The following is a 17650-nucleotide window of genomic DNA, read 5'->3' as shown; positions in this document are numbered from 1 at the left end:
TTTTTAATTATCTCCCCTTGGAAGAGGGTGTGGCCCTTCATTTGAATATAAATGACAAAATTTTGTGGTGTAAAGAAACTGAGTTCAAAGGGTTTTGAATTTATGGATGAAGAACTGTTAAGTAGTTACTGTAGACTGGCAAATAATCACGATGGTTTTAATTTCGCTATGTTCGCGATTTATCATTTTTCCGCGAAATTAAACCCATCGTGAATGCTATCATTAGTTTTTGAAAAGGTTTAAATGCTATTAGGAAATTTTGAATTAATTTTTTTTGCAGCGTGAAAGTAAAACCATCGCAAATAGTACTTTTTGAGATATCGTGAAATTTTAAAACCGTGGAATTAAAACGATTTACAGTATGTATGTGAATAATGTGACAATAATTTTTGTGGTGGACATGAATTTGTGGGTCTCTTCATACCTCTAACACAACGAAAATCAAACCCCCATGAAAAATAGTGATTTCACAGTACTTTGTGGCAATTTTGGTTGAAATTGGCCTAGTGGTTCCTCAGAAGAAGTCAAAAAAATTTTACAGACAGACAAAACTCACTTGAGCCTTCAGCTCAGGTGAGCTAAAAATGAATTAATATTGAATAATACTCCAATCAAGACCCAAAATGTATCATGATGAAACTTTAGTCATAATTCAACAGAAAGAACCAAATCAGAGAAGTACATTTATCCTATAACATTTATTGACTTGTATATATATCATGCAGATATTGTGTTGTAACTTCTTCCTATACATTTTAAAATAAATCTCTTGTTTAATTGTTTAAAAAATTAAATGTGTAAAATTATAAAGAAAACAATTAGCATTCAAATGTGGGGAAAAAATACATCAATTTGTGAACTTTACACAATCCCACTTATAAAGTTTGTCAAAAAATGCAAATAATCATTTCATATGAACAGATCTCAGGGAAAAAAAATGGACGGTTCTCTATGATACACCAAAAAATGCACCATTGAAAAAAAGTTGCTAGGTGCATTTACAACCTGCATAATGATGTAAAAATACAGACTAATGCCTGATTGAGAAGATGATATGTGAACATTTGTTATTTACATCCATATTTCTTTCTCTCTCATTCTTCTAAATCACTTGTTCGACCACAAGTCAACCTATCTTAATTTTATCTTTTAATCTCTCATACATGACCAACTGTGGCACACTCATGAATGTTTACAAGTATACATTACATTTAAATGAATTTATATTATCATAAGGAGAGGAAAAATCAATGTTCTTGATTTGAAAGTATATAAAAATTCAAAACCTTGAATTTTTATAATGTCCTTGTACATCCAGTGTTAATACAATTATCATATTTGACAGAAATGAAAAGATATTACAGTTTCTACTAAATATATACTCTCTCACAGTCACATAAATTAATTTGTTAAAAACAAAAAATATATATACATGTTATCCGACACATAATCAATAAGCACAGAAGATAACATTATTACACTGACAAAAGAAAAAAGTCCAATGGTAGTATGCTGACATATTTTCAAATTTGGGGGGAAAAGTCATGTACAGAACTTTGTCACCAGAAGCAAGAAACTGTAAATATACATGGAATAAATAGACAGACAAGAAATATATGAATGAGAGGTTGACTTCACAAGTTTCCCATAGGTTCTGTTGACCTTGTCAGTCCCTCTACACTGTGGAAACTGTTCATCATCTGTCAACATTGTTTGTGTCCACTGTTAAATAGTTAGGTCACTAATTACTTTATTTTTTCTTTCCTATAGCCTGACTCATCCACTCTATGCCTTCCTGAAATATCAATAACCAAAAAAACTGTAAAAGGGCATAAGAATTTCAAATGATAATGAATGTTGTGTACAAGTTTACTTACTGTATCTATTAATCACATACTTTGTGTCTTGTACATACAATGTAAAAAGAAAGATAACTCTTATCTCTGTCAAGGTGAATTTAAGACAGTTGCGTTATAAAAATACTTTTTACGGTATTGTTTTTTTTTTTACATTGTAAAACTTAATTTACTTAAAAAACAACTCAATATCTGCATTTAAAAAAAAGTGGGACAGTCAGCTACTGCTAGACAGACAGACTATCCAACAAAAACAACACCTATAGTTCACTCCAATTTCACATTAGGGATTAGCAATAACTGACCAAACAACAGCCTATGACAGGTTGAGGATATACTAGTATATTCTTGCCATTCCAGTCATTTGTTCATTTACTACAATCTTCTTTAATTTATACAGTAAAACATCCTCAATATGCTTATAACAAAATGGAAAGGATGCCGGTGGATTATTTTGTGTCATTATAAGTAGGATTTAGTGTATCTGTCTTTTTGCACAGAACATGCTACATACCGGAACTCCCTCTCCAGTCTGTGCTGAGCATGCCTGGACATGCCACTTCCTGTCTCTAATCGTGTCTAGTGATAAACCCCGAGCTATTTCTGAAGCCTGTGCAGCTTGTAGCAAGTCCTGCTTATTGGCATAAACTAACAATGGAACTCCCTGTAGCTTCGGTTCATCTAATAATTCTGACAGTTCCTGTAAGATAATTAATTAAGTGCATTACCAAAATACATACTTTAAAGTTTAACATTTCTGTCATACTATTGAAGTTATGAAATTGAAAGTTATCTATACTGATTGTAAAAAATAACAGTCTTTTAAAAGAAAATTTTCGTTAACTACATTTCCAAAGGTGTAGCAGTAAACAATGATGATACGTCCTTTTAACCACGGAAATTATTTTCCAGTTCAGACATCAAAATACTTGCATTCTCTGCTTTATCAAGTTTAATATCAATTGTAATTGCCTAAACTAAAAACTTGATTTTTCCAAAAATTATAATCTGAAAACTTACAAGACCAGTTTCTTCAAATCTCTTTTGGTCTGCACTATCTATTACATATATCTGAAACAAAATAAATCAGTTAAACTTTTTAACTGTTATGATTTTTTTTTCTTTCTGAAGACAAGGAAATCAAATTTTATACAAGGTAAATGCAAGGCATTATGAGACATATTTAAAAAAATTCAACTTTTGATGTAAAATTGCGTTGCTTTTTACATGTTTTATAAGTTCAAATTTACCGCGCAATAATACAACCGTAGTAACGGAAGTGATTTGAAGCGAGGGGAGGTAATAACTGATACATAGATCTAGCAGCCATGATGTTTGTTTACATGAGGTAAGAACGAGTAATTGTTTAAAGTTGAAGGTGCATTTATTAAATTTGGAATTTTCCATGGATTCCGAGGACTGGAAATGAGGAGATTGCATTGATATGATGATTAAGCTGGACGTCAAGGGGGTGTGCCCCATACCAAACCAGATTATACAAAATGTTTTGCGTTCCTTTTTGGAAATCAACCAATGAGAGGCGAGAACACAAACAAAATTAAATTATTTTAAAAAATTCTCAGAAAAAAATTACTCACAAGAACATCAGTATTTTCAAAGTAATTTTTCCAGTATGGTCTGATTTTCCTTTGGCCTCCTATGTCCCAGACATTGAGTTTATAACCTTTATTAACAACTGATTTAATATTGAAACCCTGAAAGAGAATGATTTCATTAGAAAAAAATTATTACAAAAAGCATAACACGAAGAATTCAGACAGGCCAATCACCAATTGTTGCCCCTCCCTACCCCTCCAGCATGACTTGAATGAATTTAAATCTACACTTCCTGAGAATGCTGCCACATACATTTCAGAATTTGGTTAAGTGGTTTTTTTACCAGTCTGAGAAAATTTTCAAATAAATCTGTAATTATCTTCCCTTGGAAGTAGATATGACCCTTCATTTTGAAAGACTTAAATCCCCTTTACCCAAGGATACTTTGTGGCAAGTTTGGTTAAAATTGGTGTAATGGTCCTTGAGAAGGAGTTTAAAATATTAAAAATTAAAAACAGACAGAGGAATGTGATCAAAATAGCTCACCTGAGCCTTTGGCTCAAATGAGCTAATAATACCAGTACATGTAGTATCTACCTGAGTCGGTGTAATATGGCTGATATCTTCTGATGCTAACTTTTTCAGAAGTGTAGTTTTCCCAGCATTATCTAAACCTAGCAGAAGTATTCGTAGTTCCTTTTCTTGGTTTGACTTGAGCTTCCTGATCAAATCTAATAATCCCTGCAAAGAAAAAATAAATAAATTAGCATGTTTTATACAATATGCCATTTATACATATCAATCTAACTTAAACAAAACATGTATTATAGCAAGCAATATCTAATACTATTATTATAAGTCTATAAAAAAAGAAAATTAAGTAACATAAAATGATTAAGGAATGGAGAAAGGGTTGTGTTTAAAGCTTGTACTTGTAAGTGGAATAACAGTGCTTACAATTTTCACAAACCATCCAATTCAATCATTTTTAGTATGAAGTTACAGTTCAAAATTGATGTTTGTAATCAAATATTTCTAAAGATACATGTCTGCTCAATGTATGTAACAAGCTTAGCAGTGTATCCTCTGGTACCAGGAAAGTTGACCTGGTAGCTCTGTGATTCAACATCCGCATTGTTTGGGAAAGGTACTGGGTTCAAGTACCAGTCTGGCTAATAACTTAATCCTGCAATCACCACTTGAATTGACGAAAAAATACCCAATATAAACCTGAGCTATATTTGCCTATGCCAAAATATATAGCCTCATGCATTTTAAAATGTTTTGAAAGCATTATGACATCATCTATATTCATCGTTTATGCCAAAGTGTCAGTAATGAGTTTCAATTGCAAAGAAGCATCTAATATTGTTGAAAAAAGCTTGTTTTGGAAGTCAAATGTTAAACAATGCTGCAGAATTAAACAAAATACATTACAACTGTCTCGAAATATACCTGGTAAGCAATATTTGGGTTCGAGATAAAATACTAAAGAGGGGGCTGGACAAGCTCCATCATGTTTTCTTACCCTCACCAAATATGGTTTATATTTTGAATCCTAACCATTTATTCTTTATATTTAGGCACCCAATAGCAGACCTGAAGGTTTGTTTAATAAAGATGGATTTACAGTTAATACAAGTCAGAAGAAAACTTCTAGAAAAACAAGTAAGAATATGCAACAGGCACATATTCGCATGTTAGTCTGGATCAATTATAGAGGTTCCATATTTGTAGGAGGACCTACGTTCGACAGGTCCAGCACAATACCCTGATAAAGGTATGTAGCTTGATAAAGCTATATATAGCTTTATCAAGGTATTACAAATACCTTGATCAAGGTATTTTATGTAAAGAAAATACCAAAGAAAAAAAAATTAAATTAAGTTTAAAAGTCAAATTATGAGTTGTGGTCAGTGTGTTCACTCATGTATGAAAAGTACTTGGGTATCAAAAAGACAGCATAAAAGAACGTCTCCTCATACAACATGCTTTTATACTGATTTCTTTGTGTTTGAGTACTTTACTTGCATGAGTGAATTTACAGACAACTCAGAACTCGACTTTCAGTATTTATTTTTTTAGAATTTATTTTTGTATTTTCATTACATAAAATACCTTGATCAATGTATTTGTTATAGCTTTATCAAGGTATTACAATTTGTAATGCCTTGATAAAGCTATATAGCTTCATCAAGCTATATATCTTTATCGGAGTATTGTGCTAGACCTATTCGATTCCCAATCTGGCTGATTAATTTTCCCTGCCTGTAATATTCCCTAATTTATTTCCCATAATAACAGCAAAATTTCCCTGACGCCATTGTATCCCAGCAAAGTATATATGACGATCACAGATATGAAGTATTTTCACGAATGGTAAAATAAAATAATAACGAAAAAATGTGCAGTTCAGAAGCATGTACTTCAAAAGAAATTTTGAAATGACATATTTACATGGAGGCCATGTTTTAAAAACAATGAGAGAAGAGTGTGACTAAAATGGGTAGCGAAACCCGGGCCGGGCCGGGAATTTCAAAACTGAGAGCCGGGTTTTTGATAATTACGAGATAAATACTCATTCTTTCTTCACGAAATTTACAGACATAGTTTATAAGTATAGGTTTTGCCTTCGCTGAGAATTTTAAGTCAAAATGTTTTGTTTTTCGATGATTATCGCCGATTGTCCTTTTCCAGGTGACTAAAATGGGTAGCGAGCCCGGTTTACTCATTTTGGCGATTTTAAGCTTAATGCATCGAAAGTGTTTGTGATATTTGCATTTAATGGTTGTTTATTAACTTCAAATAGTTAAATTGTTCAATAATTATGAAATTAAATGTCAATTATTAGGGTTTTTGTCATTTTTCATAGACCCGGGACAGGTCAAAACCGGACGCGTTTGCCCGGGACAAATTAATAATTCCGGATTGCCAGAGAAAGAATGTAGATTTTTTTCAGACCCTGACCGAGATACATCTAAGAAATAAATTGGAAAAAATTAATAAAAATATGCAAATCAAAAAAGAGTCATTTACATTTCAATTATATGTCATTATCTGATAAGTATTTCGGAAATAAAAGGTTTTTCCCGGGTGAACGTGTCCAGTTTCGACCAATCCCGGGTGTTCAAACAAGAGGCCCACGGGCCTTATAGGTCACCTGAGTATCATGTAACAACTTTCCAGTGATTGTATTTGGTTCGTGTTTTAATCAAAAAGCCATGAATTTCACAAATTTTGAAGGAGGCACCATTGCTTATTAAAGGGCAGATTTCAAAGCATTAATTTATTTTTAGTCAAAGTACCCCCCTGGTACCCCTGACCCAGCGGCCCTGAAATTATCTATTTTGAAAGAGACCCCTTTCTTCATTATAAGGCCAGCATTTTTTTATGTTTAGGTTTAGTTATGAACATGAGAATTTTTGATAAATCAATTATTAACATTTGTACATTCTTTTTTTAAGCTATTCTAATAGGCTCCTTACAACTGGACACATAATACTTACAAATACTAAAGTAGAACATTTAATTGCTTATTTCATCATCTGCCAGTTTGGGCCAGTTATATAAATTTTGTGATGTTGGTCAAAATATATTTTAAAAAATCAATTCTTTAAAAGTCTTTCAATTTATCTTCATTTTTTAAAATATGTGTTAGGTGAATGTGTAGACAATGTTCTAAAATTTACTTGATGCCTAAAATTATAATTCCTATCATAAAACAGACAGGGAGTATTGGGAAGTATGGTGAAAATTTTTCCAATTAACTGTAAAATAATTTTTCTGGCTGATACAATTGATACTACATGCCTGTATATATTTGTATATTCTTGCCGCCTTTTAATAGTTGAATTTTTTCTTATTTCTTCAGGTTATTGTTTATTTCCTCCTCAAATGGACTTAACTTCTCCCATAGTTTTATTCATTACATCTGATGCATAAGCAACCCTTTTTTGAAGAATGATGCTTAGACTGTAAGCTATAACAGAGACCTAAACTGTAACAATGTCGCTGGCAATATGCAATAGCTACCACGGGCAGTTTAAAACCTGGGGGAGGAAAATAATTTACAGACAGATACTTAAACGAATACATAATTATCTCACCAGCATGCCATTGTGCAGCAAAGTCGTCAGCATTTTATTTGTCCTTTGAATGGGTGAAACGTTTTTGAATGGCACTCGTATCAATGAATTTTACACTAAACCAAGCTCAGATCTAGCTTTATAAGTTTATTTACCCGCCGTTTCATCTTAAAACCGGAAGTGCGAGTTCGTAAATTTGAAATCTCGATCCCGACTCTAATTTGACATTGGAAAGAAAAAAATTGTGTTATTTTTTTTCTGAAAATTCAAAACCTTGAGCGGAGGGTTTGTAAAACTGAAAATAAAATAAATCCTGGCCTTAAATATGTAATTAGGTCATTAGTATATTAACCAGGAGCAAAGGATAAGATGTTCAAAGAATTCATGCATTTCACTATTAGAGCCCCGCCCTAAAACAAGAACCCCTAACCCTGGGGCCATAAAATTCACAATTTTGGTAGAGGCACTTTTGCTCATCATAACTATGTACTTAGTTAGTTTATTTAATACCCAGGAGCAGAGAAGAAGATTTTCAAAAATTTCATGTATTTTCACTATATTTAATCAATAGAGCCCCGCCCTAACACCAGAACCCCTGACCCTGGAGCCATAAAATTCACAATTTTGGTAGAGGCACTCTTGCTCATCACAACTATGTACTTAGTTAGTTTATTTAATACCCAGGAGCAGAGAAGAAGATTTTCAAAGAAATAATGCATTTTCACTACCTACTTATTGAGCCCCGCCCTAGCACTTGAACCCCTGACCCCAGGGCCATGAATTTCACAATTTTGGTAGAGGACTCATTGCTGATTACAATCATGCAAACAGTTTGACTGCTTGAAGTCCAGGAGTAAAGAAGAAGATTTTTAAAGATTGCATTAATTTTAGTGGTTTTGGCCCCACCCCTCAGGCCCCAGGGAGGCAGGGATCATGAAATTCACAATTTTTGTTCCCCTTCACCCATAGATGCTTTGTGCCAAATTTGGTTGAAATTGGTTCAGTGGTTGCAGAGAAGAAGCTGAAAATGTTCAAATGTTAACGCACGGCGCACGACGGACGACGGACGACGCACGACGACGGACGAAAACGGATAGCAATAGGTCACCTGAGTTTACTCAGGTGACCTAAAAATGCGTATATTTTCAATAATCGTGATTTATTACTGCAACAGTTAAATGTTTTAGGTAGTTTAAGTTCAATTTCAAAGATCCAAATGAAATAATTGTAAATATGCTGCCGAAATTAAGTTTAAATCGCCAAAATGAGTAATCCGGGCTCGCTACCCATTTTAGTCACTTAAAAAAGGACAATCTGTGATAATCATTAAAAAACACAACATTTTGATCTAAAACTTTCAGCGAAGGCCAATCCTAGAATAATTAACTATGTCCCTAAATTTCATGAAGAAAGAATGAGTATTTATTTCGTGATTATCAAAAACCCGGTTTTCGTTATCGAAAATCCCGGCCCGGCCCGGGTTTCGCTACCCATTTTAGTCACACTCATGAGAGAACATGAAAAGAATATTCTGTCGAGACCTCCCTCAGGAAAAATACACATATTGTAATAAGACAAATGAATAATGCTGAGATCAAACCATCGTTTTCACTTGTACAGTGTATAAAATCAAACAATTTACCATTTTCCACGCTAGTCGGCTTCCCTATGTTACTACGAATGACGTCACAGCCTCGTTTCAATTGAGAATTCCAAAGACTCTTTTTATTTCCATCACAGAAGAGTTCCCAAACATTTCCATGTGAGATCTCCATTCTCCTGTTTATCTCCCATTCTAAATACCCTACTAATGGTAAGTGTGGAACAGTGGAAGCATACGATAAAAGTCTCAGTATATAACCGAAATGCAGACATTATAGAATTTAAGACGAGACATGACCTTAAAATTTTATAGCATAGATTAAGGCTTGTTGAAAAATTCTCAAGTGGGATGTTAAACAACAGAAAGTCAAAATCAAGTTCTGACATTAAACGCATTAATTACCCAATAAGAAAACAGACTGATGCTGTATATAAGAACTGTGTTACAATATAAAAACAAAATCAGGTCTACAATCACTAGATTTAGCTACGTAGCTTGATTTAGCTACATAGCTTTATTTACCTACCTGAGGTAGCTTTATTTAGCTACCAAATGGGTTTATTTCTATTTAAAAGCATTTTTCTCAGGGTGTGCAGAAAATATCATTTTGATGCAGTGATCATTTTCAACTTTAAACTCATCTGAAAACAACTCATGAAAAAATCCTCTTGGAAAAATGTCGACGTCTTTTTCTGTGCAATTGCAATCAAAGTTCTGAAAGTTTTGGGGCTATGTATGACAGTTAGAACAGTTACCACTTGGATGAAATGACAAAGAAGTCCAGTTCCGGTTAACATGATAATAGGTCGGTAATTATTCAGTACAATTTGAAGTAATCATACTCAGTCATGCCTCACCGTACAGACAGCTAACCAAACAATGGAATTACACGTTTTGCTCTAAATTGTCCAAATGCAGCAATGTATAAACTATCTCTGCTTTGGATTGTTTTTTTAAGCCTCCCTAGTATAAATATTAATAGTCATTTAATTGCGACTTTTTGTCTCTTTTTAATAAAAAGAAAATTTTTGAAAACTTACCTTGAAATAGCTAAATAAAGTTACCTGAGGTAGGTAAATAAAGCTACGTAGGTAATTCTACCTATGTAGCTAAATCTAGTGATTGTACTGGACCTGAAAATATAAAATCTCTTTTCATTGTGAGATAATTAAACAATTCTTTTCAATTTAGGTTATAGACATAAATGTGTGTGCTTTAACTGCTTTTGTTTGATTCTAATGGTGAAACCCCTTTTTTTTAGAATGAAGTAGCATTTGTCAGTAAAAGCTTTCTTTACTTAGTTTCAATGTCAAGATAATTTTTTTTGCAGTAAATTAGGCAATTATTATCAGATAGCTTTGTCTCAAAGATATTTAAAACATGGTTACAGTACTTAGTTCATAAATGAAGGCTAAAAATGAGATGGTCTGTTTTACTACATGATAACATTCTAGCACCTGTACCAATTCATGCATTACTATCAAATATCCCCCATTTATGATTAATAATATTTGAATATATGTTAAATTTAAAAGGAACTTAATGCTGCAATTTTGCATACGAAAGATAAAAAATAACTATTATTATAGCATATAGAGTTAAAGTCAATGTAAACATGGTTTTACTTATCTTAAATTGCTGGACATGGATCAGATGTTTTTCTGTAAGGGTTGAATTACCCAAGCATGAACATATATAGGTAGAGAGCCTCAACTTCCAGATCACATTACCAATTCTTCAGCAGAGATATACCTATATACTAAACAGTGATGTATCCTTGTGATACCCAATTCATATATGTTTATAAATTCATTGAGGATTTCTAAATTCTAATTTTTATTTCCCCCATAATGTTTGTAAGTTTGCTATTATTTTACAGAGATGGAGAGGGTGGACCTAAGTCAGCCTATCTGGGATCTGAACACATTCAGGGGGAGACTTCAGTATTATGCATGGATCACCAATCCTCTACTTAGCCTTCACTCAGAATCAGCGCTGTATTCTGCCAGGGACCTCGTCCAGAAATATAGGTAATTGTTAGAATAGCAGCACTGAAACCAGAGTAAAAGAAGAGTTAAGAAGAGCTAGATCGAGATACCAGTAACAAATGCTGTGTTTTATTTTTTTTTTTTTTTTTAAAGTTCAAAGTAGTATAATTACTTTTTAAAGTTTTATCAAGAACAGTGTTCTTTAATTATATGTTTGCATTAGTCTTTAGTGTAAATTCTAGGATTTTTTTCATTCTTTTAGTTGAAATAGAAAAAATTTTAGAAAATAAATAATTAACAACCATATATAAAACAATTACATCATTTAATCATCCGTTGGTCTCACTAGTTTTGTGAATTCTTCAGAGCTGGGGAAGAACCTCCAGGAACAACAGTGAGCCAGTTAAGACAAGCCCAGCAACTGTACCTCTCGGCATTCCATCCAGATACAGGGGAAATCCAGAATGTCATAGGGAGAATGTCCTTCCAAGTCCCCGGGGGCATGATTCTGATAGGAGCCATGATCACATTCTACAGGTAAGGTTACCTAGTCCTTGGGGGGTGGGGGTGGGGGGTGGGGATGGGGGGGGGGGGGCATGATTCTGACAGGGGCCAGGATCACATTCTACAGGTATTTACATACAAAGAGGTAAACAATGTAATATTAGCACAAATGGTTTATTTAACAGAATAATCCAAATTGAATTGATCTATTTTTTCTATTTTAGGAGCAATACAGCAGTTATTTTCTGGCAGTGGGCCAACCAGTCTTTCAATGCCCTTGTGAATTATACCAACAGGAATGCAGCTTCAGACATTTCCAAAAAGTAATGTAAAACAAACAAAATAATTTCCACCCTAGATGCTCTACATTATTATATATCACGTAGAATTAGAGAAAAATAATAATTATTTCTGAATTTTTATTTGATTTCCTATCCAAGTACATGTATAATGTTCTTTTACAGATTTGGGGCTAATTTTATAATTTTACTGGCAGTTTAAATATGCCTTTCCAACTCTTTAAAATTAATCAGTTTTTTAATACGGTACATCTTACTTCATTTATGCTATTCAGACTTTACATACATGTATCCTTTTCTAACTTTACAGACAACTAGGATTTGCTTATGTCACTGCTACTTCATGTGCTCTTGTTACTGCACTGGGCTTGAAGGCTTTCCTTGCCAAGGTAAGGTCAAGATGAAAGCTAAAAATTTAACATGTTTGTTTGTTAGTGATTAATTCACATTTTGCAAAGAGTATGAGTTGTGTCCCTTTACAGAGTCCACCTAAATTTATTCTATTATGTTACTAAACATTTTGACATGTTACAATTAAGTAATATTTTTTAATTTTTCTTTCATTGTATGGGTAGCCCTATACAGGGGCAAAACCAAAATATATACTTGTATAAGTACATGTACAAGATATATTTTTATGTAAATTGACAAAGTAACAAAGTAGAAAATTACAAAGGCCTCTGTGATACAAATTCTATGGCTTTCTCAAAGATTGTGACCAGGGGACAAAACTTTTGAAAAATATGGATTTATCTTGATCAAACTGAATCTTCAAATCATCATTACATGGCACTCTGTTAAAAGAAAGTTTTGCTGTAATAATTTCCAAAATGGAATTCATATGACTTTAAAATTGATTTTCCTATATGAGGATGAGAAATTTTTCAGCTATAAGACATTTGCTTAAATACAACACTGGATAATTTTTTAACATATGTAACTTATCTTTCTCTCACAACATTTGAAAATGTTTTACAACCCCAGGCATGTAGTCATATTAACACCCATGTAATTGATAGTTACGTTTTGACAGAGAGCTGCTCCAATGCTTCAGCGCTTTGTGCCGTTTGCTGCAGTCTGTGCCTCCAACATGGTAAACATTCCTCTAATGAGACAAAGGTAATTAATGGACAGGAATAGTTCACAACTTATACACTTCTCTTATTCTACTTAAGGTTTATCTAGTCTTTAAAAATTTTCTGATGATTAATTTCTGTCTCCTCCTTTGAGTTTATAGTGAACTGACCAAAGGAGTTGTAGTAACAGACGAAGAAAATAATCCTGTAACCAAATCCAAGGTTAGTGTCTACTATCCATGCCTTTAAAGAATAAATAGCTGCAGAACTATAGCTCTCTGACTGAAAAAAACAGGTGAATCAGAGAGAAATAGATCTAAGCAATGTTTAAAACCTTGTCTGTCTGAAATTTTTCAATTACTGTAGAAGTACTTTTTTCCACGTGGTATTAATTTACGCTATGTACGCGGTCACAAATTTTCCGCGGAAATTGGTCCAAGTGTACTTAATATAAATGTAAGGCATATAGTGACAATTTAGAAAATCCGCGTAATTTTCTACCAGCGGATTAAACAGAAATTGAGAATCCGCGGAATTATGACCCCGTGGAAAAAAGTACGTCTACAGTATATGTACATACGGTAAAATCACATACATGTATTTCTGTGGGGTCGAATTTTCTTAGTTTGATGAAAAAATACGGGCTCATGGTGATTTAATTTTGTTGGTGAATAATTATTGTTGAGTAGTATTATCTGTGAAAAATTACATTTGGTGGTGGACATATATTTGTGGGTCTCTTCATACCCTGAAAACCATGAAAATTTCCACCACCCCACCACCCCAAATATAGTGATTTCACAGTATATGAAAATAAAAATGGAGAACTAAGTAGCCATTTATTGATCACAAGAAATTCTAAAAGCAAGATGATATTTATGTTGTATCAGTATATTACAAAACATGTGCAAAGGAGTTTATTATTGCATAATTTCATAAACACTTCCCACAAAATAAATTTTCAGGCATTTATTTTGTATTGGTGAAATACATGTGAAAACTATTGATCATCAATCACAAATTCAAGTTTTCATGAATAAATGTCATCTTGTGATATCTAGTACTTGTGTGAGTTAAGGATTCTACAGTACTACAGGACTTGGTAGTATAGAGCGACCTTGAAAGGAAAAAAAAACCTCCCCCTGTAAAAAAGAAATGTCCTTCATTTACTGCCCTGTTCACACGGAGAGTTTAATTCAAATTAAATGTAAGTTACTGCGAATTAGCTTTGCTTAGCGTTCACATGGAGAATTTAATGCGAATTAGTTTAATTTGAAGTTATTTACTGTACATTAAATTACTTCACATTAACCCCTTGTGAACGCTAAGCGAAGCTAATTCGAATTAAATTTTGACGCATGCGTAAGGCCAAAATTCAGTCACAGGACACATGCTGGTGGTAAGATATAGGTATCTGTGCTATATTTGGTTCAAAAATCAAGGAAAAATGTGTTGATCACCAAATGTATACCTGTAGCCACTATGATTATTATATCAAATGGATGGCTCTGCATACATGACGTGATTTACAAATGATGTTATAATAGCCTTTCTGAATAGCCTTTTTGTAGAAATAAAATTTTAATTTGCATGTTTACTTCTCTTTAGCTGTTGTGTGAACGCAATTTAATTCACATTAGTTTACTTCACATTAATTTTCTGCAAATTAAACTCTCCGTGGGAACAGGGCATTATAAAGATTGAGATGTCCTTCTAAAAAGGTAAAAAAGTAAAAGTTTAAATAAAATGATGCTGCCATAGTTTATTGATTGATGAATTATAATTGTAGTATGCAGCTATAAAAGGAATAAGCCAAGTGGTATTTTCAAGAATTGTCATTTGCTCTCCTAGCATGGGTAAGCCTTTGTCATCAAGTGCAAAATTTAATTGTTTGAATTTGGATCCCAAATTTTTCATTTTGAATATATGCAAACTAATGTTCAACTGATTGCCTAATTTAATTTAAGCAACAATTTGATGAATTTTTTAGTGATATTACCTATTTTTATGGAGAAGATGGATAAAATGCCTTTTATGCTGAGATATGGCCGCTACATTAATGCTCCCTTACAAATCCTGCTGTCTGGTTTAAGGTTTGTTCACCCACTGCAGATTTGTAGCTCACTTTAGCCAGAGGCTCAAATGAGCTTTCCTGACCAAAGTTTGTCTGTGCGCTTCCATCTGTAGTTCTCTGTTAACATTTTACATTGTCTCTGTCATAATTAGCTGAACAACTGGGCCAACAACCAATTAGCACAAAGCTTCCTTGGGTGAGGGGGATTAAAAATGTTCAAATGAAGGTCCTATTTATTCACACACACACACATACACCGTCACCCACACACACACACACCTTCCCCCACCCTACTAGGAGTAAGGGAGGAGGGAAAATAGGAAATCAAATTTTAACATGGGAATACAGTAAATCATGATTATAATGAGTTCATGCTTACAGTAAATTCCATGAAGTTTTCAGTGGATTGTAAAAATTCATGCTTACAGTAAAGTGTCATTTTCATTCCATGAAGTTTTCAGTGGATTGTAAAATTACTAGTCTGAGGTATAAGGATATTTTTAAAGAAAGAAACATGTTTGTCTCTTGCACTTCTGTACAAACATTTTTTACTGATTATAGGAAAGATTAATTTTTAAAAACTTCTTGTTACAAGAAGAGCAAGGCCTTGTTCAGTGATATTCATTTGCAAGCATCTTCGGGTAATGTGTTGATAAAAGTTGTTTTTTTTTAATCATGAACCAAAAGGGGTGGGGTAACAATAAAGGGATAAAAGTTTTACATGGAAATATGGAGGGTCACTATTCTGAAGAACAGCATTGCAAAAATGACTCAGGTGAGTGCTGTGACCCAAGGGCCTCTAGTTCATAAAGTGTCCAAAGAGGACTTCATAACTAATTTGTTCACTTTCCTTGAATTTTATTCTAATGGAATGAAATTGCTAAGATATGATGTATTTTTTCAATTTTATAGTTTGGTTGTAATGGTTCCAGTTGGCTGTGCTCTATTTAACCAACAATGGTAAGTGCTCTCATGTGAACACAAAGATTCTATTCTATGATTTGATTTCTATCATAGACTTTAAGAAAACATACAAAATTTATCTATATGTTTAGGGAATAAATTTACATGTACTTGATTCAGCAGAGGCAAAAAAAATTGTGGGGATGAAATTCTGTGATGCTTTTAGTGGGACTAAATTTTGGTGTTGTAAAAATTACCACTTAAGATATAAAACCATTAAAAAAATCTTATGGGACATGTATTCCATTTCATTGATAACAGAATTAATGTATTAAATCCTAGTTTAATATATCTGTAAGTGTATCTCATTCAAAGGTTGTTTAAAGTATTATGGTACAATATATTAAACATAATTTCTGTAAAACATGGTTCAGATTAAAAAGGATGAAAACAAAAAATAAAGTTTTATATAATAATATAACCAACTTATCTGGATCCAAATGACATCTTGTAAATAGCTTTTGTTCATTAGTTAAAAGAAAGATTGTTTTTGTACGTTATGTTGACAATGAAAGGCATATTACATGTTCTGTCAAAAATTGAATATTTAAGGAATGAAGCTAATTTCAACTTATGTTATCCGATATAACATAACTTGGGGCAGTTTACGCTTTATAAACCGCGAAGCGGTTTATAAAAAAGCGTAAACAAGTTTTGTTATATAGGATAACATAAGTTGAAATTAGCTTCATTCCTTATAATTTAATTCTAGTGTAGGCAATGAGTCAATATTTCCTCCGGAAAAAGACTTCAAATTGAGCATTATTTTAAAAGTAACGTCAAGCGGAGTAATACGTTTTTGACGTAACTCATTGTGACGTAGGCAAGTTATGTTATCCAAAATATTATATGTTCCTCTGAATGATTCAGCCAATGAAATTGCTTAATACAAGTGAAATTAAATTATTATAGATAAATGTCATTTACTGTATCAAATGTCTTCCTTATTTTCAGTTCTATATCCGTAGACAAGTTGAAAATTCTCGACTCGGATGCATATGAAGAAGTCAAGTCCAAATATGGAAAGAATATACCTAAGACTCTATATTTTAATAAAGGCTTATAATTTATATGAATTTCACTCAAGTGCATAATACATGTATTTATATGTTCATTGTATTTAAATAAATTATTTATATTTTAATGATTAAAATAATCATCTGTTTTAATTCTGCATATACTGTAAAATCACATATTTTCATGAAGTCAAATCAACATGGTTTAAGTCAAACCCTTGTTTCCTGGGAATTTGATTTCGTGAATGAAGAATTGTTGAGTAGTTATGTATGTAACATTTTACATTTCGTGGTGGACGTGAATTCATGGGTCTCTTCATACTTCCAAAACATTAAACCCCCCCCCCCATGAAAATTTGTGATTTCACAATACTTTTAAATACTGTAAACATACTTTTGTCACAGGAAAGGAGAAAATGCTGCGGACCAGACGGGGATTCGAACCCAGGCCCCCTGAAACTCCGGTCAGGTGCTCTACTGACTGAGCTATCTGGCCATCGGTGATCGAACCCAGCTGACCACCACATTCCTCCCTCCTTAAAGGTCTTTGGCCCCCCAAAGACCCCAACCTAGGCTCATCCCTGGCAGGCCTCTCACATGTCAGTTCCAGGGCATGGCACGGCACCAAA

General features: G+C 33.1%; 2 protein-coding genes across 2 annotated transcripts; one reads left to right on the top strand and one right to left on the bottom strand.

The window, feature by feature from the left end:
- Positions 1-699: 699 nt before the first annotated feature.
- Positions 700-9256, bottom strand: LOC134237315 (ADP-ribosylation factor-like protein 3). Its single transcript, XM_062719418.1, has 6 exons — positions 9141-9256; positions 4011-4154; positions 3455-3571; positions 2877-2927; positions 2371-2556; positions 700-1795 (listed from the first exon to the last, which is right to left on the bottom strand). The coding sequence occupies exons 1-6, from the start codon at positions 9141-9143 to the stop codon at positions 1751-1753; spliced, it is 546 nt and encodes a 181-aa protein (XP_062575402.1). The 5' UTR covers positions 9144-9256; the 3' UTR covers positions 700-1750.
- Positions 9228-17149, top strand: LOC134237314 (sideroflexin-2-like). Its single transcript, XM_062719417.1, has 11 exons — positions 9228-9311; positions 10981-11131; positions 11456-11626; positions 11818-11916; positions 12203-12281; positions 12926-13011; positions 13130-13190; positions 14758-14824; positions 14959-15061; positions 15955-16002; positions 16960-17149. The coding sequence occupies exons 2-11, from the start codon at positions 10983-10985 to the stop codon at positions 17069-17071; spliced, it is 975 nt and encodes a 324-aa protein (XP_062575401.1). The 5' UTR covers positions 9228-9311; positions 10981-10982; the 3' UTR covers positions 17072-17149.
- The last annotated feature ends 501 nt before the right edge of the window (positions 17150-17650 follow it).

The sequence above is a fragment of the Saccostrea cucullata genome, unplaced genomic scaffold, assembly GCF_032062105.1.
Source record: "Saccostrea cucullata isolate Sc308-1 unplaced genomic scaffold, CSIRO_AGI_Scuc_v1 ctg16, whole genome shotgun sequence".
In the NCBI taxonomy this organism is placed as follows: domain Eukaryota; kingdom Metazoa; phylum Mollusca; class Bivalvia; order Ostreida; family Ostreidae; genus Saccostrea; species Saccostrea cuccullata.
The sequence above is the reverse complement of the archived record's forward strand: the minus strand, read 5'-3'. Positions and strand labels throughout refer to the sequence as shown.

Excerpts from the sequence above, each read along its gene's own strand:
- LOC134237315 (XM_062719418.1), bottom strand. Across the intron at positions 2,928-3,454 it reads TTGAAAATACTGATGTTCTT|ATATATGTAATAGATAGTGC; the intron begins GTGAGTAATTTT and ends ATTTTGTTTCAG. Across the intron at positions 1,796-2,370 it reads AGACTGGAGAGGGAGTTCCG|GAAGGCATAGAGTGGATGAG; the intron begins GTATGTAGCATG and ends TTGATATTTCAG.
- LOC134237314 (XM_062719417.1), top strand. The coding sequence starts at position 10,983 with ATGGAGAGGGTGGACCTAAGTCAGCCTATCTGGGATCTGAACACATTC. Across the intron at positions 13,191-14,757 it reads ATCCTGTAACCAAATCCAAG|TATGCAGCTATAAAAGGAAT; the intron begins GTTAGTGTCTAC and ends TTATAATTGTAG. Across the intron at positions 14,825-14,958 it reads CATTTGCTCTCCTAGCATGG|TGATATTACCTATTTTTATG; the intron begins GTAAGCCTTTGT and ends TGAATTTTTTAG.